The 25,297-nt window shown below is 46.2% G+C and overlaps 1 protein-coding gene across 2 annotated transcripts in view; it reads left to right on the forward strand.

Moving 5' to 3' along the window:
• nrp1a (neuropilin 1a) overlaps positions 1-20,982 on the forward strand; it is a 61,663-nt gene extending 40,681 nt beyond the window's left edge. The window contains exons 8-18 of one of the 2 annotated variants that reach the window (XM_064332360.1): positions 2,824-2,979; positions 5,052-5,196; positions 8,594-8,925; positions 10,603-10,747; positions 11,952-12,062; positions 12,378-12,425; positions 13,816-13,962; positions 14,333-14,610; positions 15,348-15,444; positions 15,606-15,659; positions 17,699-20,982. In XM_064332360.1, coding sequence (XP_064188430.1) covers positions 2,824-2,979; positions 5,052-5,196; positions 8,594-8,925; positions 10,603-10,747; positions 11,952-12,062; positions 12,378-12,425; positions 13,816-13,962; positions 14,333-14,610; positions 15,348-15,444; positions 15,606-15,659; positions 17,699-17,988 — 1,803 coding nt within the window. In that variant the 3' untranslated portion in view covers positions 17,989-20,982. The remainder of the gene's footprint in view (positions 1-2,823; positions 2,980-5,051; positions 5,197-8,593; positions 8,926-10,602; positions 10,748-11,951; positions 12,063-12,377; positions 12,426-13,815; positions 13,963-14,332; positions 14,611-15,347; positions 15,445-15,605; positions 15,660-17,698) is intronic. The other variant, XM_064332361.1, reaches the window with a different exon arrangement.
• Positions 20,983-25,297: the final 4,315 nt, after the last annotated feature.

Here is a 25,297-nt window from a genome sequence, read left to right on the forward strand (position 1 = left end):
GATATGTGTCCATGTTGTTGGTGCCTTGAGCAGTTTTCCATCTTCGTAGCCTTTGCAGTTTTTCTGGCTGTTGCATGTGAAAGGCTTGAGACGTTCTCCCGCCTGACTGTCAGGACCATATTTTCCCTGCCTGTCTGAAATCAAGGCCCATAAATAAATCATGGGCTGCTCATTAGTGCTGCACTCTTATCAGTTTCTGTCTGGGAAACCGATCCACCCCATGCTTGTTACATGATCTCCTACAGCGTTTGGCCTAAACACCCCTCTCGCAGTGTACTGTACTTGCACACACATACTCACCCTTCACGCTTTTCAATTTTCAAATAGTCAACTGCAACCATAGGCCTGTCCTGTCACCCCCTCGACGTACGTTTGGGAGAGAGGAATGACACACCAAAGCATGTGAAGTAGGCAGTTTTAATGCTCCTCCACAATTTTACTCTAAATACTGTGAGTAGCCATTTGGCAATGCAGGGGGGCTGAAAGAAACGCTTCCTTTGTGGATGAAGCTATGACCTATTACGCTTCACGCTGCTGGACTGGCTGTCATAGTTTTAGCCAAAGGGCACACGTGCACATTTCTGGCTCTCCCCTATCCTACAGCTGGTCGTAGCTGGATTTTTCAGCTGGGATAGGTCTGTATTATATTAACATTTCTCCTTAACTTTTATGTACAAGTAATCGAGAGCATTAAACTGTTTTCACGTAGCCTCAGTTTGGCAAGTTAGCCTAAGGTCTTGCTGAACTCACCAAACTGTTTGCAAAGAAAAACATTTTCTCTTTTACTTGTTAGTAAAAAGTTAAGAATAAGTGTTCTAGCAAGGCGCCACCGCAAACGAAACTTTGCCAGGGAGCTGCCAGGCGGGGCTCGCAGGTGGAGGGCACTCACGGCTCGTCAGGCTGGTTTCAGTGAGCGTGCTGACGTCTCCCAGTCGGCACTGGAGCATCCCCAAAGGGTCTCCTCGGGGAGGGTACCTTGAGTTCAGCTTTCATGGGTGAGCAACTGCGTTTGGGCCTAATGAGTCCAGTAGGCCTGTAAGTCCCTGGGCGTATCCAATCATAACAAGCAGGCGGTCAGCCTCTCCTTCATTGGCCCGGTTCAGCGGCGAGTGGCGCATCATGACTGGAGAGGGAGGCCTGTCGTCTTCTCGCAGTCTTTGTCCAGACAGCCGTCTGACTTTTCAAATTCCTCCAGATTCCTCTCTGCGGCTAGAGGTTGTTTTTCTCTGTTATTAAGAAATAAATGGTCTAAGTTACGGGATTCTACTTAATCTATGTTTGTGGGGCCAAAGTTTCAGGGCCTTATACAGTAAGCCTGCTTCCTCCTCAGTATGAACTCCTGGTTTCTTTTTAATGTGGCTGACCATTATCATTTTATACATATTTTCTGTCCTTTTGCAAGAAAAGCTACAGCACAAGGAATGTGTGTGTGTTACCATGTACACGCCCATCACCTTGTTCTCTTGATATTCTGGGTTGAAATTCTGTTAAATAAAATATGAATCGCAACCAATATGTGTGTCGTACTTTTGATAGTGTTAATTCACTTGGACTCCCAACTGCACGTTTGGGTGCACTGGAGTTCCCTCGTATAAATATTTGCATTTCAGAGAGGTATTTCATATCTGAATTGTGACTGCTGCATTGCTTGTGACATTTACAGTGCGGTGTAATTTATTCCATCCCAGGTTTATTAAGTAATCCCCCAGCAGCCGAGCCGCCATCCATCAGAACTGCAGACTGCCTGCGACTGCATCAAAGGCATTTCCTATCGCTCTGTGCCAAAGAGTCAATTCAAGATGCATTAATTCTCCTGCAAATGTACATTTGATTGAGCCTAACTGTTTGCTTGCAGTCACATTATACCGTGTCGCACTTTGCCAGTTGCAGTCCTGACCGCTGAACGTCAGCGGTCGGACATCGTTAGCATACCAGACCGCGACCATCTTAGCAGACCAGGGCTGTTTCCTTTCTTCCTTGTTGGCAGGATTTGACTCAGGACTCTTGTGCGCTGAAGCAACAGGCATCTGCCATTTTGGAGCCTTTCTTTTGCTTTATTATTATTATTTGAAATAAAAAACCCAGACAGTAAAACCACTGGGCATGAGCGAAGCGACAGGTTAGCGTGGAGATTTCACAGCAGCGGATTTGGGTGCTTTGAGAGAGAAGCACAATGAGGTTAAAGAGACCTGCCCTGTGAAATAATGGGAGTCTGACTCCTTTTCTACAGGCCAGTAAACTGAACAGGGCTTCATGCCTCTTTCTACAAACCAGCAAACCAAACGAGGGTTCTGCTTCTCTCTACAAATCAGTAAAAACTGAATAAAGGAGTCTGCCCCTGTCAGTAATCTTAAATCCTTTCTAACAGGAATCTGACATTGTCAAAGAAAAATTGTGGTTTCTGACTCCAAAAATATATATGAAAATGTAATGACCTGCTGTAGTGGTACTGGAATTCATAATTTCTTAATGAAATCATTTGTAACATGGGGAATGTATTTCAAAATCTACCCTCTCTCATATTTTTGTGTTTTTTTCATGAAGCATACCAACTTCATTCAATATATTCGCTTATATCCGATAAGCGCCGGTCTCCTGTCAGAGGAAATGAAATGTTCATCTATTGTCTTTTTATTTAATGGGAAATTAGTTTTTATCCTGACTTATTAAAATTCAGTCATGCCCCTTCTCTGAGATATGTTATACAATAACAGCGCTTCCTGTGTAATACTCATTATTTTCAACAGGTGTGTTTTTTTATATTGCAGTTATTGCAAGTATTTTAACTTTTAACTTTCAACATTTTTTTTTAAATTCTGTCAGGTGGACCTAGGTTTTCTGCGGTTCGTCTCGGCCATCGGAACACAGGGAGCGATCTCCCAGGAAACCAAGCTGTCCTATTACATCACGTCCTACAAGGTTGACGTGAGCTCCAACGGCGAGGACTGGATCACGCTGAAGGAGGGATCCAAGCAGAAAGTAAGAATGCGCCACCTTCTCCTCCTCCTCCTCCTCCTCCTTCTCCTCCTCCTCCTCCTCCTCCTGCTCCTCTGCTGTTGGAAAAGCTCTTAGCCTGAACCAGCCAGCATGGAGACGGCGTTCTCTGATAGGTACTGGCGGAAATGGGATTCAGACCGTGGCTAGGACGGCCCTGTGATCAATCAGAGCTAACGTGCGCTTCCGACCCTGCTGACGCCAGACGGATAAAAGCCTTGAAGGTCTAAGCGTCTAAGCCACTGGCCCTGTGGAGCTGATTTAGGAAGCCCCCCTGCCGTGCTTTCCACACAGACCGCTCAAGTGAGGTGTTAAGTCAAACGTTGTCCCGCTGGTGCCATTAGAGGGCTCACGCCATTACGCAGCTGAACACAGCTACGGCCAGGTTAGCCGCTGCTGCTGTTGGATCCGCTGAGAATGTTGGTGAAGCGTGAGCCTCTGCGTCAGGGCCGCTTTCTGAAAACAGTGATGTCATTGCTTACAGGGCCTACTTTCAGTATTGTTTGGCCTGGAGAAAACAAAGTCCTAACAACAATGAGAGAAGTTTCCAGGCTGAAGGAATGAGGGCCTCAGAGGGCACATATGACCGAGTTCAACCAACTTTGAACTGTCTGTGGCCCCGCTTTCGGCCGGCTGGTACAACAGCTTTCTGCTAATCTGCGCAGAGTCACCCTGCGTTTGACCGGCTGGCTCGACAGCTTTCTGTTAAACTGTACGGCTGATCTTGGCAGCTTTCGATCGATCACCAATCAGGCGGCAATAAATAGCCTGAGCCTTTTCCATCACAAACTGGGACTCTTTACGTTGCCAGTAATCAAGAGAATGTGTGTGTGTGTGTGTGTGTGTGTGCGCGCGCATGTGTGTGTGTGCATCTTTAACTCCAGGGGCTGTAGCTTGTAAATGCAGTCATCAAACTTTCCTTACTGTGTGTAAGTGTGTTTACTTTACCTGAAGACCCAATTTCTTATATGTCTCTGAAGTATGGTTTTCTTCAAAATGGCCATGCTTAACAGTGATGTCACGAGGCAGTTTGTTTTGGCTTTTTCCATGACTGAAGTGCTTTTGTGGAGAGAAGGGTCCATTTACTGCGTGCTGACCGGGCGTTTTTTTGGCTCTCGGCATTATCCATGAAAAGCCATTTAATACTGTAGGCTGCAGCGGAGTGGAACATCGGCACAGCGCTCGGAGAGTGGATGTCTCTTTGCGTTCCTCTATCACGCGCAAGACAGCCAGTGTCCTGGGACCGTGGCGACAGAGCTCCCCGATGGACTAATGGCCCTCTCCGCCAGCGCGGCGTTGCCACGGGAGACACGCCCTGTTCCCCGCACGCCCGCCTGTGGCGAGCTTCTTTCTGATGGGGGGGGGGGGGGCTGAGGGGCCTGGAGGCTGGAGTCGCCCCGATAGATCCGCCACGGGGCGTCGTCCTTGCGCGGGACTCATTTTATGGTTTTTGTGAAGAGGCGTGTAAATACCTCAGCGGTGGGAGAGAGTAACTCACCCAGGAGTGTAGCGCCGCAGGCTAGCCGTACAATAAGGAAGGAGCAATGACGGAGGACTAATCCCTAACTCAGAAAAAGCAAAAAAAATATTTCATTGTAACTAGGCATCTGTATATATAAAGAAAGAAGACAAGCAACCTGCATGCAGTAAATCAATTACTGTTATCATTAAATGTCAAGTAGTGCTTTAAACAGAAGAACAAATAAAATAGCACATCATTGTTTGGATGTCAGCAAATCATGTCTTGACTGATCTGGTCTTCTGGCTGTGTCACATATAAGACGTACTTCTGCTTGTCCATTTCTCGATCCGTTGTCACGAGTGAAATGTATTACAAGTGCAGCACGTCACGATAAGGACAGTAACTTTCTTTCTGTGTCTTTCATTCCCCCTTTCTTAGATTGTTAGGGAGATGACCTGAATTAGGCTCTTTTTCATCATTCCGTGTTTCTGGGACAGCGCTGGGTGCGAGGCCTGGGTCTCCACAGCCCTCCTCGCGGTCAATCCCTCAGACAAACAGCCTGAATAATTCAGACCCGTCTTTGTGCTCTTCGCAGATTTTCCAGGGGAACTCCAACCCCACCGACGTGCAGGTGGCGGATCTCCCCAAGCGCACGCTCGCCCGCTTCGTCCGCATCCGCCCCGTTTCCTGGGAGTCCGGCATCGCCCTGCGCTTCGAGGTGTACGGCTGCAAGGTGTCCGGTGAGTCTCCTCCTCCTCCTCCTCCTCTTCCTCGGGAGCAGCGTCCGGGTGGGCGCACCCGACGCAGCGCACGCACAAAACAGTTGCCTTCTTTCGTTTTGCGTCTGCTGGATTCTCTCTGTTCTCCGTTCACCTTCTATTGAGCGTCGAAAGCGGAAGAGACAACACATCTATTTGTTGATGAATTCGTCCTTTGTTGTTCATTTGCTGTTTGTTCATCAAAGACTGTGTTTGTTTGGAGAGAGAGGCGGGAGAGATAGAGAGAGGTTTTGGGCAGTGCTGCTCTGCTGGGCTCTCTTTACTGCTCCATTCCATTTTCGTTAATGTGATGGATATTACATTCATATCACCGTACATTACTTTTTATATATTTTTTTTTTCATTTCTGTTTTAACATGAAAGCAAATGTTTTCCTCTAGCCCCCAGTGCCCTCAGAGAGTGGCTCCTGGAGCGAGCCCGGTTTTACATTATGAATGAGGGGCACATGAAGTTTATTACGTATTTATGTTACCTGATGTTTGGATGTAGTTCATTCAAAATGAATTGCGCTAATGACAGGGCCGCCTCAGCTGTGCCCAGACTCAGTCTGATTTACATTCCCCCCCCTTCCACATTTTTGGCAGCACGGTCCTGTCACAGGGCTCGGATGATTTGCGTTGGGTTTCCGCAGTTTTTTTGTGTGTGTGTGTGTGTGTGTGTGTGTGTGTGTGTGTGTACACCCCTGTAATGAAAGGCTAAAGTACTCTGCTGTGCCCGTATGCACATATTTTGTGTATGTAAGTAATCGCACAAGTATGTGCGATTACTTACGCGTGTGTGTGTGTGTGTGGTACAGACAGACAGCTGGATGCTCCATATTTGGGAGATAACTGGGTTACACTGTGTGCTCTGCTTAGGACCCCCTGTGACATCATCAACCCGCTGCTGGCACTCTACTGATGCACAGCTGGCCGCAGCGCGTTCCCGTCAATCAAAAGCCCCAGAGCACCTGCTGGCGGAACCCAAAATGGCCGCTTTTTTTCCTGAGCGCTCCCATGCAGGGCGCGCAAAGCCGCGAACGGCCCCCGAGGCAGCGCGGAACGTGGCGGCTGCATAGGAGCGGCTCTGTGACCCGCCTCAGGAGAACAGGCCTTAGACTGAGCCTCTGGCGTGCAGCAGTCAGTGCAGAGCAGCTTGTCCTGCGCAGACTGAAGGACAGTGCAGCCATGGGCTTCTGCTGAGGGAGCAGACTCACAGGCGTCACTTTCGACAGGCAGGGGTCCCCTCTCTCCCGTGTGTTCCCCAAAGAACCCCAGGCCCAAGCCTGATGGCCACTTCCAGAGCAGCGTGCCAGTACACGCTTTCCTACCTGGAGGATCAGGTCATCCGCCCCCCCACCCCCCGTCCCAGGACAGCTGCTTCAGGGCAGTCTCTCACTGAGGGCCTTCCTCCTGACCAGTAACCGTCTTCACATCCATGGGCTTCAAAATGGCCGAGTGGCCGAGATCCTGGACCCTGCTTTGAAAATTAAAAAAAAAAAAAAACAGGACTGAATCAGAGATCGAGTTCAGAATGTTCTTGGCAGCTTTAGAAAGGGAAGTGTCACAGGCCCTGAGGGAGAAGGGGGGGGGGTCTAGAGGGCGGGTCCATTCCCTCGCAGCGCCCAGCCGGATTGGCCACGGATTCCTGGGCACTTGTGAGAGTCGCCGAAAGGCAGTTTTTCATTTCGGGGCCATTTATTTGATGATAAGGATGAAAAACCGACCGGGAAAAAAATAAAAAAATACGACCGTGCCGTTCCCAGTGTGTACATTCAACACGGTTGTCTGTGCTTCACATTATATACAACCAGAGCTTCCAGGAGAACCAGGGCCTTTATTCCCTCCCCAGGAGAATATCATAAAGAGGGTATTACTTACCGAAGGCCGGCCTCTCTCAGTCAGGTGATTAACTGCCCGGGGAGGAAGCGTGTGGAAGCAGACGGTCTGTCTGCGTTTAACCGCGGTGTCTCCGGGAGACCCTCCCCCCCCCCCCCCCTCCTGTGAGAGCAGCAGTGGAGAGTCTGTCTGAAGGGCTTCCTTTCATTGGCAGCCTGCAGAAGCCTTCAGAGCAGGTGAAGCCAGCTTTCGGAAACCGGCCAATGGCAGGAGCCGGTCAGGTGGGGGCGGGGGGGGGGGGGGGGGCGGAGCCGCAGCGTGTCGCCGCGAGTCGAGCGGACGACCGGAGAAAGCAGGAGGGGAGACAAATGAGGAAAGGGAGGCCTTTAATTAGACGCCTGGAGACTAATGCCGCGGGCGGAAATGAAGCACGCGAGGGGTCAGGGAGACATTAATGGAGGCGTCCCGGGGGAGAGGAGATGAGGCGATGACGGCGCTCGCGGTCCCGAGCGCTCCCTCGCTCTCTCTCGGGGCGCGCCGGTGATGTCACCGACGGGAAGCGGGCCGGGGGCTCGGGGCTGCGAGGCGGCGGGCGGCCGGCCGCGCAGACGGGCCCGTGTCGAGCTCATTACGCTCCCTCCCTACACGGCCGCTGCCCGCGGCGGGGCCGTCACGCGCTCAGCGCCGACACTCCGCCGGCGCGCGGGTGCAGCTCGTCTGGCTCTGCGCGTGTCCCGCGGCCGCCATCTCGTCTGGTGTTCGGAGCGAGGCTGCCTGGAGAGCACTGTCACCTGCCCCTGCCACAGGAGTCCTGCGTGTCCTTGTGAACACACACATACACACAGGCACGCACACACTCACACACACATACACATACACACACACTCGCACACACACACACACACACATACACGCACACACACACACACACACACACACATACACGCACACACATACACACACACACACACACACACACACACACACACACACACACACACGCACACACACACACACACATACACATACATGCACACTCGCACACACGCACACACACATACACGCACACACATACACACACACACACACACACACACACACACACACAAACGCGGACACACACAAAGAGTCACGCTGTGCTCCCTGCTATGATTCTATGTAAAGACTGAAACCCTGACATGTTCAGCATAGTGTTTTCTCTATGGACTTTCATGCACATTGCACGAAGCTTTTTAAGATTGTTTATGCAATACTTTTTGTATGTTTTATTCTGCAACTGGGTGTTCTGTACCTAATAAATGTATGTGCTGCCTTTGTAAATAATCTAATGTACATTTAATATATTTTACTATAGCGACTTTACAGATCACTAGTTAACAAATGAACGATGGTGATGTTGATTGTGAAGATGATGATGATCATTAACATTATTATTATTATTAGTAGTAGTAGTTGTATTTGATTGTTGATGTTGTTGTTGTGCAATTACCATTATAATTTGGAGTCTGACATTTTCACATCCTCACTCCCACCTCACACAGAGTACCCCTGCTCAGGCATGCTGGGAATGGTCTCGGGCCTGATCTCCGACTCCCAGATCACGGCCTCGTCCCACACGGACCGGAGCTGGGTCCCGGAGAACGCCCGCCTGCTGACCAGCCGCTCCGGCTGGACCCTGCTCCCCCAGCCCCAGCCCTTCACCAACGAGTGGCTGCAGGTGGACCTGGGGGAGGAGAAGCTGGTGAGGGGCCTGATCATCCAGGGAGGGAAGCACCGCGAGAACAAGGTCTTCATGAAGAAGTTCAGGGTGGGCTACAGCAACAACGGCTCCCACTGGACCATGGTCCAGGACGCCATCGGCAACAAGCCCAAGGTGAGCGAAGACAACTGCAAAGCTCCCTGGAGCTACCGATAGAGAGAGTCAGAGAGGTGGACTGGGAGGGGTTAGACACCAGGAATATAAAGAGTGGTAGCAGGGTTAGGAGTCAGACACAAGAAAAGGAGAGGGGAATTTGCACGGTGGATTAGGAGTCAGACAGTGCTGTTACAGACAGGCAGCGGCGAGCTATTAATATAGGGAGGAGTCCAAGAGGCCTGATACTTTAGAGATATAGAGTCAGAAAGTGGAGTCAGGAGGGGTTTCTGAGTCTGACACTAGAGTCACAGAGATACGTAGAGTCAGCCAGGAGGACAAGGAGCCAGGCACTGCAGAATAACACAAAGAGAGAAGGAGAGTCAGAGAAGAAAAAGTTCACTGAGAGCTCTCTGTCTTCTCGTCGTAGATAGGTCAGATCATACACTAAGCTTTGAAGCCACCACCCACTGAAAATAGCCCATTAAAAAGAGATTACAGAGGTTCTTTTAGAGAAGAAGCTTTTTAACAAGTGGTAGCGCCAATTATACAACTGAACGTATTACTCTTCAGCAGTGCTGCAGGATAATTTGAAGGAAAATAATGGCCATCATGATAAATCGGCATTAGCATTTTATGTGTGAAGCCAAGGTACTTATTTAATTTCAGATATGCATTTGGAGATTTCACTGAGTGTTACCAAGAATATGCTTAAGGTGCACCCAAGATGTTATAACCATTTTAATGTAACTGTGCTTCCACTGATGGAGGTCATCTTAAAAAATTAAAGGTATTCACTGTACAGGTATTGTGCGTGAGCACTGGAGCGTTGAGGGGCCATTTTGGATAAAAGGCTTTGTGAATTCCTGCTGCCTTAAGTGGCTCCATTTAGGGCAACTTTTCCTAAAAGCCTATTCAGGCCCACTGTTCAACTTCTTTTAAATTACTCTCGAGCTCTTTAACCCTGGAAGACAGATTTTGCTCTGGAGCTGGTGAGGGGGTGCCTGAGGTTGCAGGGAGGCTCCTGACGCCCCACTGCAGAGCCCTAAAGCATCCGTCCCAAGGTCTCCCAATTACAAATGGGCCGGGCAGGAATATCAATCAATTCCAGATGGCCTGATTCTTGATTTGCGAAGTAGGAGAGTCTGGATTCGCCCCTGCCCTACATCCTGTCTCTTTGTCGGAAGCTTCGCGCGTGCCCCGTTCAAAGAGACTGGGAGCTCGCGTTCGCGTCTCGCGGTCATTATTCTCCTCGCACCGGTTCGCTGTTGTGTTTTGTTACCAATTACCCGGAGAGGGGGGTCTTTGTCTTCGACCGGAGCCCGGCTGAAGTGGAAGGCACTTCTGATGCCGGGCTCAAAGCGCCGCTCCTTGTCTGATCTTCGGTGCCTCGTCGCCTCAGCCACCAGCTCCGCATCCAGAAGCTGGTATCAGTCAGATGTCAGCCGGGGGAGCCTGCTCATTGTTTCATTGTTTTTTTTTTTTTTTTTCAAAACTCCCCTTCTTTTTGTTCTGCTGGCTTTCAGAGGTGTTCCAGCAATAAGCTGGCCCCAAGGGCACCTTGCTTAGGAACATATATCAGTCAGCCCGTTGACACGTACAGAAATGTCTCCTCCAGTCCCCCTCCTCTCTCTCTCTCTCTCTCCATCTCTCTCTCTATCTCACCCTCTCTCACCATCTCTCTCTCTCTCTCCACAGGTTTTTGAGGGGAACCAGAACTACGACACGCCGGAGCTGCGGACGGTGGAGCCCCTGCTGACACGCTTCCTGCGGGTGTACCCAGAGAGGGCCACCACCGCCGGCATGGGCCTGCGCCTGGAGCTCCTGGGCTGCCAGATCGAAGGTGAGCCTCGCCTCTGCCCAGAAACACCTTGCCTGCCCACCGCGGGTGTAGAGACAAGGGACGCGAGGGGCGCGACCAAAATGCAGACGGTCATTAGCGCAACTGCCCCCAAGCAGCCTTCAACGCCAGATCAGGAATGATGGGTTATGGTGCCCTCAACTGGAGCTGGGTGGTACTGCAGGCGGACAGGAGATGAAGGTAATTTGATCCATCCCAGAGCACAAGACAAGGTTGCGTGTGGGGCTTTCCTGCATCCGCTCAATGATGCCACTCCTCCCTATTGTGACATCAGGTTAAGACCCCTTGTCACACAGATCCACTCCAATCTTCCTCTCCTTCCGCCCCGCTCACCGCCATCGAAGCTCAGCGTAATGAAGGCGAAAGGACTAGTGGTTCCGTAATGGGGGAACATGCTTAGGCAGGCCGCTGTAAGTGGATTTGCATATTGGATTTCTGGAAGGGCTGCGGGATGTGGCTGTGTAAGCCGATGAATCCCGCGGGGGCTTAAGTCGAACGATAATGCTTGTTTTCGCTGTTAATGCGAACGCACTGGCAGGACCGGGCCACACACTGCTGAGCTCCTGCAAGCGTCCAAATCTGCAGCATCTCCAATGGACCCATCAGATAGTGGCGCAGTGTGACCTCTGACCCCGTGTCCCAACACGTCAGTGACTCGATTTATGTTGACTCCCTGCGCAAACTTTCGCTCCACCCCCCCCCCCCCTTCTTGCTTTCCGAGGCACGGCGTGTTTCGTTTCTTTGTTTTGTCGTTTGTTTTCTCTCCCGCAATGGCTGCCGTGGGGCAAGGAGACCTCATTACGGTCTCAGAGTAAACAGAGTGGGTCCCGTTAGCCCCGCCCTACCTCGCCCCGCCCCCCACGCCCCACCCCCTCACCCCACCCCGCCCCGTGGGCTGAGATTTTCCCACATCCAGCAGGGCCAGCGGGGCGTAATGACAGGACGCAGTGGCCCCAGCACAGCCCAGGGCGGGGCAGAACGCGCCCCAAGCTTTTTTTAGGGCCTCCGCACCCTGATAAAAGCGCGCTGTCTGTTAATAGCTCCGTAATGAAGACCAGCGGCGGTCGCATCGGGAGGGAACGCGAGCGCGTCGCACCGCGGTCCCACAAAGCTCTGCTGGGCACTACTGAACGTGTCCCCCCCCCCGCTTTCCCTCTCTTTCTCTGTCTCTCTCTCCCTCCGCCAGCGCCCACGGACCCGCCCACCACGCCCGCCGTCTCCACCATGGTCCCGGACGAGTGCGACGACGAGCAGGCCAGCTGCCACAGCGGCACAGGTGATGACTACGACGCCACAGGTGCTAACACCCAATGAGGCCGAGCCGCCCCCCTCCAAATCCATCCCCTGAGTGCGTGCGGTCATCACTAACCTGAAAGGAGATGTTTGTGTGTGTGTGTGTGTTTGTGTGTGTGTGTGGTGTTCCTATTTATCAAACTGCATTCTTCACCCTTGTTCAGTACACACCCCTGGCATGTACCCCCCACCCCCATCCTCACTTCCAATCCCTAAAATAGTATGAACTATAATCCTGTTTGGGGTCTGAAAGTGCAGCATGACCCTGAGCCCCACATTACAGTGTAACAGACTCTCTGTGCTGCACTGTGTCTGACAGGAGGAACCACTGTAGCAGAGACCACAGTGGAGGTGGACACTATCCCAGGTGAGAAAGAGCTTCCCTCCCCCTCTCTTTCTCTCCCTCCCTCCTCTTTTGTTCTTTCTTCCTCCCTCTCTTTCTCTCTCTCTCTCTCTCTCTCTCTCTCTCCCCCCCCTCTTCTCTCTCCCCCTCTCTCTTTCTCTCTCTCTCTGACAGGCCTTTATGATCTGTGCTGTTTTGCGTTTTCAGCATAATCGCTAATCAGCTCGGTCCTGTCCGCATGTTGATGAGGTGGATCCCAGCTGGGGTGGAGAAGTGTGAAGATGGGGGTGGGGGGTGAATGTGGCGACCTTGGCTAATTGGGGGAAACAGAGGCCTGAGAGCCCATCAGTTCATCGTCAGTCTCTTCACGCCGAAAGCGCCAATTCTGCATTTCCATCACCTTCTGAAATATACATGGGCATTCCAAGTATGACCTGAAGCAGACGTACAGTATATTTGCCTGGTCTGACTCTTCCCTGCACTCTCCTATTTTACCTTTTTTAAAGGAGAAAAATCATGCAAATTTGCCTGTTAATTTGCATGGAAAAAACATCCTTCTTTCATTTTTTTCTGTCGTTGTAAAACATGGCAGCCGTCCAGCATTGTGGTTTATGGTTGAATTCTTTCCTTTCTGTTCAATGAGCGAATACCTATGAGCCTGCAGACAGGAGCTGAGATCCCGTGTTATTAAATGAATGCTGGTATGTGTTCTCACCTCCTCGCGGCACAAACATGCCCTTTCTGGAATAGCTGAGATTCAATATATCTCCCCGCTCGCTGTCCTGGGAGTTCCGCTCATTCCAATTTGATAGCAAAACGATGCTGTTTGGCTGCTTCGCGTTCGTGCACAGCCATCGCAGTCCTCCGGGGGAAGATTGTGTTGGGAAGAACGCAGCCATCTCACAAACCATTTCTATGGTTTTTTTTTTTTTTTACAGCTCTGCTCATTAAAACGACCCTCTCTGTGGGATGCTGTTAGGAAGGCCTTTCTTGACATGTACATTTTTTTTTCTTTTTTTGCTCCTTGTTCAATTAACCACATCGAGTTTTAGGTATATTTATTGAAGGAGATTAATTCAATCCACGCTTAGACGTGTGCAGGGTCTGTATTAAGTCTGGAACGTTCTCCACCCAATTCTGTCAGGATTTCTCTCCCCTCGTTTTCATTGTCTTACTAGCTCTGAGGCACCCAGATTTTGGTACCGCCAGAGCATGGGCAGCTCTCTGCTGCCATCTTGTGAATGCAAGAAATAGTACACTAATAATGTTTTGTCACTGGGAACTTGACATCGCCTTTTTTTGTACAACATCCTGGATAAATGTCTCATTTAAATGTCATTCATTTGATTGAAAGAGGCAATGACTCGTCGAAGCCAAATGCAAACAGGTGAAGATCAGGCCTGTCTGTTCGCAGCATACCTGTGGTTCGCCTGTGACTTCGGCTGGGCTGGAGACCCCTCCTTCTGTGGCTGGACCTCAGAGAAGGACAGCAACTTCAAATGGCAGATCCAGTCCAGCGGGACCCCAACACTCAACACAGGGCCCAATATGGACCACACAGGTGAGGATGAGGAGAGGCGTGGTGGAGTTAATGAGCCAGAGAGGTTATAGACTGGAGAGCTGAAGGACGAGTCCAGTGACCTGCCAATACTGATTATTATCACACAGAAGGTTTTTAAAAAATACTGATTTGTGTGTGTGTGACAAAGGGAGCTCCATAATACCATTTGAGTTATGGGTCTTTTAGCTCTACCCTTCACGGGACATTACCGCAGCGTTGTACCCAGAGATGAATGATTGTCCCGAGTTCTTTGAAGTCGAACAGAGGTCACGTAGTTTTAGTCGTGTCTTTCTGGGACACCCCTCCTTTAAATTCCTTATTGGTGCAGGCCAGAGCCCACGTGACTCCCCCTTGCGCTTCCTCCTCGCAGGTGGATCGGGGAACTTCATCTACACGCTGGCCACCGGCGCCCAGGAGAACGCGGTGGCCCGCCTGTTGAGCCCGCAGGTCACCGCCACGGACGCCGACCTCTGCGTGTCCTTCTGGTACCACATGTTCGGCGCCCGCATCGGCACCCTGCACATCAAGCAGCGCAAGGAGACCGCCGACGGCATGGCCGACATCCTGCTGTGGACTGTCAGCGGTCACCAGGGCAACCGCTGGAGGGAGGGGCGGGTGCGGGTGCCCCCCTCCAGCAAGCCCTATCAGGTACTGACAGACAGAGAGAGCCGCTGTCAAACAAAATGTGTGTGTGTGCAATGCGTGTGCGCGCTGGCTTACACGCAGGTGCCGTGTAGAACTGCGTTGCTGAGGTTGTATGTGCAGCTTGAGCAGGGCTGCTGAGAGGTTTTGTTTTAACGGTTTTACAGTTGCACGAGACACAGTCTGAATGTAACTGTATCTGTTACCTTTTCTGAATGTTACTCAGAGATTGCATGTATGGTCTGACTGTGTTCCAGAAGAGTTATGTGTACAGTCTGTCCGTTATGACAAATTATGCACAGTCTGTGTTAGCTTGGGGGTTGTGTGCATAGTTTGTTTTTCTACCTCGAAAGTGTGAAAATAGTTTTTACACAGTGAAATGCCCAGTGTTAATTAAACTCTAATAGATAAAATTTTGTCCCAATGTTATCTGTGAGAGTTGACTTAACAGTGTTAGAGTTTAATTAACCGAGGGCATTTTACTGTGTACTTTGTTCGTGAGGTTGTGTGCAGATTCTGACCTTTACTAGAGGGCTGTGTACGCAGTTCTGACAGTGTGAGGTTGCGTACGTACTCTCGACTGTCAGTGAAGGCTTCTGTACACAGTCTGGATTGTGTTACTGCCCAAGGTGTGCACAGTCTGACTTTGCCACTGATGTGCTGTGTATAGTTTTGTCTGTGTAGCTCTGTTTGTGTCTATTGTGTGCCGTCTGTGTTACTGAGGGACTGTTTGCTCCCTTCAGGTGGTGATTGAAGGGGTGGTGGAGAGAAAGAGCTGGGGGGACATCGCCGTGGACGACATAAAGATCCTGGATGGCCTCAACATGGCCGACTGCAAAGGTGAGCACAGTGCCTTCCCCTCATTACCTAAACTTGGTGCAGAGCAGAGCTCATAGTCTGTGCTCCATGTAGACAGCCAATGGTAGAAACCCAGTCTATTCTGTATATTCATTCAGAAAAGTGTTTACTGTTTCCTTATTCAAAAACATTTTCCCCCTCAGATCCTGATATTCCAACAGAGCCAGTGGAACCGGAGGATGACTTCAATGAAATCAGTATGTCATTCTGTTCATCTTTTCTTAATTAATTGCAAACATTCCACCACTCATTTATACAACTGGATTTTCATTAGGGCAAACTAGGTACCAAGCTCATGAGAACTTGTGGCTGGCAGTATAAACATCATTGGGGACAGCAGTGTTGCCCTTCATGAACAGTTTGACTTACATTATATTGAAGATTATATTGAAGAAGTGATGTTTAAAATGCTATGAGCTTGCTCTGCAAGACCACAAGAGTCATGTTTTTCTCCACAGAATCCCCACACTGAGCACCACATTATGACCCAGTCTTGTGGGCTAAACCACCTGGGTTAAAGAGCAATAAGCTACACTCTTTATTATTGATTCTGTCTGCCTAACTGATGTGCATATACCAATATTTACATTGTGAAGGGCAACACTGCTGTCCCCAATGATGTTTATACTGCCACATAGACTGGGTCATAATGTTATATCTTCAATATAATCTTCAATATAATGTAAGTCAAACTGTTCAATAATCATCAGTGGAAACTATCATTCACACGTTGATAAAACCTAGATTGCCATGACTTGAAATTATGTCCAAAAAGTAATTGATTTTTCAGCCTAGCCCAAAACCACTTAGTCAGTGCGTTTTATGCCATTGTAATTGTGTATGATTGTTCAGGAGAAACATATGAGCTTTGAGTTTTGTATTATAAAATGGAAGTTTTCAAATTGTACTCTGCTTCAGTCAGAATTCTGACTGAGGCAGAGTTATTTTGGAAAATTGCACAATAATTTTTAAAGAAAGTTCCAGAAAATTACCGTCAAATGATGGTTTTTAGTTTTTAGATGGTTTTTGCATCCTGTGTTCTGTTCTGCTCCTTGATTGGTTTTGGGATGAACTTTTATTGATTTTAAAACAAAATTGTCTTAATTTCATATTGAAAAGATAGAACGTCTTTGTCTATAGAATAATTTAGCTCTATATCATGGCTTGCTTTACGATATTGATGTTGTAAAATGAACATACACTATCTATACTTACCTACACTCAGTGTCCAAAATAAACCTCCTCGCTCACTTGCCAGTGGCAGGTAAACATACATTTTGCCAGCCAGAATTTTCTTTTACGAGCCAACAATATTTGCATGCATTATTTCATAAAAAATATATTTAGGTTTTTAGTACAGAAACATTTCATTTTTAGATACGATTTTAAAGCGAAATTTAAAATCAGAAAAAGATTTACAGCTTTTTTCAAAACTTTCCTTTCCTTTTGAGCAATTAGCAGTGTATGAACTCTTTTTGGTGCAAAAGAATTTGTTACAAAGCTACTTTCTTTAGCATGTTTGGGACACGCAGCACCCGCCACTTTAGTGCCTGTGGCACTGTACTACAGCCAGGATCTTAGAGCACCCTTGTCATTATTATGCCCTCTTTTTTCTTATTCATTTTCTTCATTTTTTCTTTTTGGTGGCCTAACTCCTTCAATGTCTCGCAATGTGTAAGGCTAGATGCTAACTAAGTTCTTAACACAATGAGAGAGAGTTCAACTGACAAAACGATTCAAGAGAGAAACCGCAATGCCGGGCTGCCTATCACAGGCCTGTTGGATCTGTTAGTGGGTACGGTGGAGGGAGAGGGTCATATCATTGTTCCCACCATCTCAGCCCCGAAAACATAGTGGTTTAAGCCAAGCAGTACAGTTTCAGAAAAAGTTACCGGTCTGCCTTGCAGGTGACCCCAATTTATTTATCCGCCAAATACAATTTTTATCTGCATAAGGTGCTTGCCGGGTGGTAATTTCAGACCCTGTCTATCGTGATTATCTACCACACTGGATACAACCATCACACCTCATCTTAAAATTGCTTGGAGGAGATGAACAGTTTCTGATTCACTGAATACAGTTGGATATCCACGCCAGAGGAGGCCTCATATATCCTTCATAAGGTGGCATTTCTGTGAGGCAGTACAAGTAAATAGGGAATTCATGTTTGGGAAGGCAGAATCAATGGTTCATTTCATTGCATTGTCTGACTTTCAATCTCTGTTTAACCCCCCAGTAGTGGGAATCACGGATTTCCCCGACGTTGTGAAAAACAACGAGATCGGAGGAGCGGGGAACATGCTGAAGACCCTGGACCCCATCCTCATCACCATCATCGCCATGAGCGCCCTGGGGGTGTTCCTGGGGGCCATCTGCGGGGTCGTCCTCTACTGTGCCTGCTCTCACAGCAGCATGTCTGACAGGAACTTATCGGCGCTGGAGAACTATAACTTCGAACTGGTGGACGGAGTCAAGCTAAAGAAAGATAATAAACTCACCACACAGAATTCGTATTCAGAAGCATGAGTGCAGGGCTGGACAAGACCTCATGGGCTGGCAGCAAGGGCGAACAGGACTGGCACTAGCCTTTTCAAGAAAGTAAGAAAGAAAAAGCAGAGATTCGGTGGGAGAGGTGGTGACTGAGCCGTGATTTTCTCAGGAGCTGCAGTGAAAGACACCTACCAGTAGGGGGACACTGTGTATAAAACTGAAGAGAAAAATATGTACAGTTAGATGATTATTTTAATTTTTTCATTTTATGTTGTTATTGTTTGTTTTTACTTGTTTTTTATCAATCCTTATCAATCAGATGCTGGTGTTGAGACCAATTAAGATAATGTCTAAAATATTTATCATTTCTCTGGAAGGAAAATCATTTATTTTTTTTATTTCAAAGCCATTATTTTTGTGTAGAAGGAGAAGTGTCAAAACCCAAAATTAACCATACTGACAAATATGTAGTATTGCCCCCTTCAACCCCCGCCCCAATCCAACTCCCTATGGGACATTCTATGTGTAACACCCCTCCACCCCCCACCCCTTGAGGGTCCTGTGACTTTTCCCCCACCCTCGATCCTGGTATGGTTTCCGACAGTGCCTTTAGGACATGTTTGTTGGCTTTGTTTGTTGATTTTGGATTTTCTCATTTCGCTAGTTCTGGAACAGTAGCAAAGGACATCAGCTGGTTGAGTCTGCAAATCAGAAATCCATTTCACTGCTCTTTGTCCCACATATTGTACATAACTTTTAATATATTTTAATGCCCTTTTTAAAAAAAAAACAAACAGAAAAAGAAACTAATGAGCAACAGGCTGCAGTATCTCTTTTTGTGGGTTGTGTGCTGTAAATACAATCGTCTGGCTGTTATTTCTGTGAAAGATGACTAAGTGTGTTGGTGTCCATTCTCTCGCTTGATGGCGGGGCGTGTACCATGAAGCTGTTCCATGGTCCCATGGTGGGCGTGGCCTTCTGACTGACGAATCAGTGCCCTCCTTGACCATGGCAATGCTATGGTTTCTACGGTTGGAGTGGGCGTGGCTAGTACACAGCAACAGAAGCTATTACAGTGTGGACATGGGGGTTCAGCAGCATTTGCCTTTAACTTAATGATCTATGTACGGTGCAGGAGTATTTCAATCAATGCCTGTGAGCTCCAACCTCATCCATGTGAACCATTGTATACGTTTAATTATGCCACTGTACTGAGTAAGCTTGTGTTGCTCGAAAAGGTACCGAGTGTGGTGCTTCTGCATTAGTTTGTACTGTATGTGTTCCTGTGGCACTGTTAGGTTATCTTTGGGACTGAAAACTCACATGAACCTCTCCCTCTCTACTAGCCTCATGCTTCATTGTGTCATAGCTTCCTATCTCCCCAGTCGAGGTGTGTTAACGTGACGATGAACTGATGTGTTGGTCCACTGCGCTGAGCCGCTATCAGATGTGTCTGCCAGCTTACCCGTGAAAAGCATCACAGCGCTGCTTTAGTTGTGGTGCAGACCATATGCGAGCACCATTCCTGGCATCTCTGTCCTGTCCAGAGTGCTCTGAGAAGCACTTCCTTTAAAATGGGTGTAGTCTCAATGCGCACACTCATCAGTCCTTCACTGTCTAACTTCATTTCAAATTGTGTGGAGTGTGGAGGGCCAATCAAAGAGGGAAGAACTCCTATTTTCAGTGGCACCAGTTGTCTTCAGTGCTGAGCCCTTAAATAACATGGGTAAGAAACTCTAGGGTGCTCGATATAAAGGGTCTAGTGCTGTGTGCAATGTTCGGTCTCGCTTGAGCCCGCCGGTGGGCCCTGAAAAGATGTACAGAAGCGGTGCTTTTTTTTTAGCCTGACGCTGGCTAGCGCATCTTGAGGACCCTGCTCAGGGTCTTTAACCAAAGGTCCTGTTTCCTCTCATCATGAAGCTCATTCACTGCAACATTGTGGCTGGATCACACAGGAGCTGAGCCTGCACTGTTCAAGACAAGACACGCAAGAGTGGCGCATGTCAATCACTGCTGTGGAGCCCCCCGACAGGAGGAGCTGGCCGATAATCAGGGACAGTGCTTAAGGACACCTTTATGGGCTTCGCCCTTCTGTTTATTCCCGCAGAAGAAAAACTCTACGGTGGACTAAATGAGTCTGAGCCACTCAAAAGCCCCTGGAAACCCTCCAGCTGAAAAATCCTAGCCACAGGCAAGTCGACGGAATAATCGTTGCGAGGAAAAGGGCAAGCCAAGGCCATAACGTGTCTGAGACACAACGGGCCGACGCTGATGAAGGCACAGAATCAGAGGTGTGATGTCATTCATGCCCAGAAATGAGATTCCGGTGAATTTCCGTTGTTATGTTGTGTGTTGCTGTTAATACATTTTCCGTTTGTGTTTTTGTTTGTGTTTTGTTTTTTGTTCCTGGTGTAATTCTCTCAACAATACTCACTGCTGAACGAAATATGAATCTGAATATGCCTACAAAGAAGGCCCATGTTGCTGATTCAGTCTGATAACTAGAGGAAAAGGATACTGTAGCGTGAAAAGAAAAAAATGTTGCACTGATAAATATATTTAAAAAGGTTTATGTGTTTATAATATTAATTTGTAAAAAAAAATTATTATTATTATTAAAAAATACAGTGTTACATTTTTTTTCTTTTTATGGTTTCAGATTATGTGATATAACTCTGAAATGTACAATTAATGAGATGTTTTCATTATTGAAAAAGGTAAGCAAATTTCCTATAGTAATGTTTCCATTTAACTGGTATATTATTGCTTCGTTTTTGTACTGTCATAAAGATTTTGTGCAGATTTTTTTTACAAAAAAGTTTTTATTTTCAATACTGCTTCTGTAATTTGCTGTTGTTAGGGAAAAAAACACAAATAAACAGCAAGGCCTTAAAAATTTAAAAAATGTTTGTACTTTGACACCCAAGATCTGTCTCAACAATTCATCTGTTTCTGTTCTAAACATGACTGATCTATGACTACTACATTCCAAAGATTCAGCTCAAATAAATGTTTTGTTAAGATAAGACATTTTTGATGCTTTATTGTTTTTTCTTATTTCCACACTGCTTGAGTATGTAAGTATGTAAAGTGATTAGGATTGGTGGTGATTTGAAGGCGATCCAAGTTCAATTGGCAGCACACCTTGTTTTTGTTTTTTTTATCCTGAGGGGTCTTCAACCAAAGATGTAGCTGGTTCCCTCTTTTTATGTCAAAATGGGCAATCAATAATAACACTAGATTTGGATACAGAAGTTCTCTGGCAAAGATGATGAATTTGTGTTTGTGTCCCCCAGGCCAGGGCTGCCAAAGGGACTTATAAGTCATAATTTATCAACTATTTATCAGCTCTAGTTGTGGTTTTCCCAAATTAGGAAAATGAAACTGAATTCAGTTATCTCTATCAAGGACTTGTGGACAACCTTTCATGGATGACGCAAAAAGAAATTCATAGAAAAGCAAGAATAATCCATCCGACAAGTGAAACGGACTTCAACGAGCAGATGACCAATGGAAATGGTCCGTCTACATTCCACTGTTGCGTATATGGGTCCCATCCAAATTAAATGAAGGTGATGGACTAACAGAGACATTTCTGACCAGAAACTACTTTTCCTGATTCTTGAAGAATTAAGAAGAAAATAAATACCAATTTACAGGTGCTCTGCAATAATAAATATTTGGTTAGTAGCTATTGTTTCTTTTCTGTTTAAATACCCCCCAGACTATTACCATATACCTGAATCATTCTGTTGCACAATATAGTATCTGTCTTTCATTTTTTAAAATAAGTGCTTCACTAGTGCTGATAAAGAATATATCAAAACCAGTTCTAAAATGTGAATATTATGGATGTACTTGAGTAATGTAAAATTGTCAAAACAAATTCATTTTAAAAACACAAACCTTGCTTGATTTCTACTGCTTTTGTGTGTTTAGACATAACAACAATATAGGATTATATGAATGGATATATAATGGAACATAGTGTTCCACCAACTGAAGATAAATTTAGGCACATTAAACAATGTGGCAGAATGCTTTTTTTGATGGTTTAAATACAAACAATTATAGATGTCTAGGTTGATTGGCAAGACTATTGTCAGTCACCTGTTTGTTACTACATAATTACAGATCAATGCACAATTCTGCTAATATTCTAAGGATCTCACAGCATACGCATAGCATAAATGTTTGTTCAAATTTATGTTCCTGATAATTGCCTTTTTTGTATGTCAACAATGAGAAGAGATAGGACTACTTATACAACACGATAACAAAAGATCTCTGAGTCTATTGATAGTGCATTAAGTATTAAGTCAAGATTGCTGTTTTGACAAGTATAACAAAGCTTTAATTCTGAAATTCACCACAAAGTAAAAACAACTCACTTTTGCTTCATCTAAGTGATCCATTAAGTAACCATTACAGCCAATGATTATTTAGAAATAAATTGTGGTTGATTTGATTCACAACATATTTTTCATTGGGCCAATATGAAAAATTAGTGTTACAAAGTAAAAGAACCACACAGACCCAGTCCTCTTCTTACTGAAGGATGGTTGGGCATAAATCACCCTCTCTAGAATTCTCACTGTGCTATTTTTTTTTTGTGTGTGTCCTCGCTAGTAAACCTGTTTTGATTGGGCGATATGGGAAACAGCACAAGGGTGCATTTGAATAAATGGGAAGGTAGTGTAGCGGTCACACACCGGTCAGGCAGTTGTGGCACAGTCTGGTTGGGGCTGGTATCGCTATAACGCAGCTTTGAATAAAACCGTTCACAGTTCAATTCCTCATCTTTGTCATTTTCCAGGGCCTCTGGCTGTAGCTTCATGTCTGACATATTGATCATGTATCGCACCTTTTATCTGTTCAACAATGTCTCGTTCAATTCAGTTGCATGGAAATTATTTCATTACTTCTGAGGACAGTACAGGTGGCAACACTCACAAAGAAACGTGAAAATACGCAATAGACTAATTCACATGAGCAAGTAGGCAAACTTGTTTCCATTTATTTGATTACAGAACTTGGTGAGATTTGTTTATTAAATGAAATTTGAATAGTATGAATATGTTTTCAGATTAGACCACACTAAAATGTTGACGTCTAGAACACCAATGCTCTCTACGTGTCTATTATGGTTCATCGAAGCTTGAAACTTTGTACCCTCTATGAAAGCATCAATGCACTTATTCTGTACGTCACTCTGGATAATTGCATCTTCGAAATTGTTAATGCCATGTAATGTAAAACTTTGGTATGGATAAAAACAGAAGAAAAAAGGTTCATTGCAACAATAAAGTTTCACACATGAACTTGGACTAAAATAATGCTGATCTCTGGAGAATACCTACTGCCACTGGCTTGTTGTGTTATATAAAAATAATTGTGTAATCTGTTGACGTGTGTTTGATCTTTGAATGCTCTGCATCTGAGCACCCATGGGGACAGGCTACCTCTGTGCATGTGTACAGAATTCCACTGAGGCCCATGCTACACCAGCTGCACCATTCCAGGGGGCTCCTGCTGTTACCAGGGAAACCAGACATGGGCATCAACCCATGAATCACATCCAGGTGCAGTCAATCTGAAGTGTCTTTGGGGCAGGAGTTACTGCATGGGATGTGGTGTTTGATGGCTCTATTGAAGCCACATGAGAGTTACGCTTCAGTGCAAATGCATTATGAATCTATTGAATCCATTCCAGAGCACTGCAACAGTGTTTTAATTAAGCATTTAATGCATGTGGGTTTCAACAAGGCAAAGAAGCTATACAGTTATAAATATGTATTCCATATGTAGTATTTATTGAAGCTATATCCGCTCCAATGAGAGTTACAGCATACAGTGTATCATGGTTATATTTAACCGACTTCAACTGAGGCGTAAATGTTGCTAGTACTTCTATGGTATCCATAAAGCAAGTGCTTGTCTCTCCTTGAGATTCTTTACATAAATCACACTAATTCTGAATTGAATTTTGAATGAACGTAAAATTCACCAAGTAGTCAATTTTCAGAAGAACCATCAAAAATAAATACTATGATTCCAGAAAAATATTTCTACATTTTGTGTGGAGAGATGTAGTAAAATGAATGGCAGGGTTTCTGAATGTATGACAGAATTTCCTATTGCTCGTGCTTATGTGTTTTCAAGACATTTAGCACATCATTCAAAGCACTTAACACACAATTCTTTACCACGCTCCCATATTTACAAAACAAAGTTAAACATGCAGAACATTTATGTTATGTCCACGTTCATGGATAAGTATTTTTAAAATGCACAAATTTGCATCAAAGCAAAAGCATCAAGCATTAAAGTTAAATAGTTATACAAATAGAACAAAAATAGAAATGTATTCATCAAAAAAATATGCAATACAGTAAAATAAGCAAATTAATATTCTGAACCTATCATTCTGATTGATCTTGTCATTCAAAGTTAACGTTATAACGGATCAAGCTCTGACATTTCTGATCACTGGCTAATTTCATGGTTTCCAGCAGAGTAGTTTGTTTGATAGATAGAGATAACTTCCACTTCCCTGAGGAGAAAAACGCCTTGGCAGGGTTGAGGAACACGGAGTATGGCAGCAGGTATAAAATATTAATTGTTGGTACCCAGCAAACTACTACTGTACTGCTGCAGTGTGGTGAAAACTGTAATCATTTAGACTATAACATAAGCCTATGTTACATCTTTACCAGCTTGGCTAAGTCAAATCAAATTTTCAAATCCGATTGTATGTATATAGTGCATTATATCAAGAATATGCTTCAGCTTCACTGCCTGAACCCAGGCAGTCTTTGATGTAACTCCAAACATATTTAAAGAAGAAATACTTTATTGAACCCGTGGGGTAATTTGTCCTCTGCATTTGACCCATCCTTAGTTACCTAGGAGCAGTGGGCAGCAGCCTCTCTTGTGCTGTGCCCGGGGACCAACTCCAGTTCTGAGGCAAGTGCCTTGGTCAAGGGCACCTGCAGAAGCACACCTAACATGCATGTCTTTGAGTGTGGGAGGAAACCGGAGTCCCAGAGGAAACCCACGCGAACAAGCAAACTCCACACAGAAAGGCCCCAAGCCGAGATTCAAACCCACGACCTTCTTGCTGTGAGGCGACAGTGCTAACCACTATGCCACCGTGCCCCTAAAGCTGGGCTGTGTTGTTGTAATAGAAAATGTACGAAGGCCCGTTCTCCAAATAATCAAGCAAGAGATTACAAATGATTTTTTCTTCATTTTCAAGACAGACAAGTTTCAGCAAATGCCCTCTTAAATACCATTCAAGACAATTAATGAAAGTCAGGTGCTATTTGAGGTGTTCACCTTCCTA

Source organism: Anguilla rostrata, chromosome 4, assembly GCF_018555375.3.
Source record: "Anguilla rostrata isolate EN2019 chromosome 4, ASM1855537v3, whole genome shotgun sequence".
Classification (NCBI taxonomy): domain Eukaryota; kingdom Metazoa; phylum Chordata; class Actinopteri; order Anguilliformes; family Anguillidae; genus Anguilla; species Anguilla rostrata.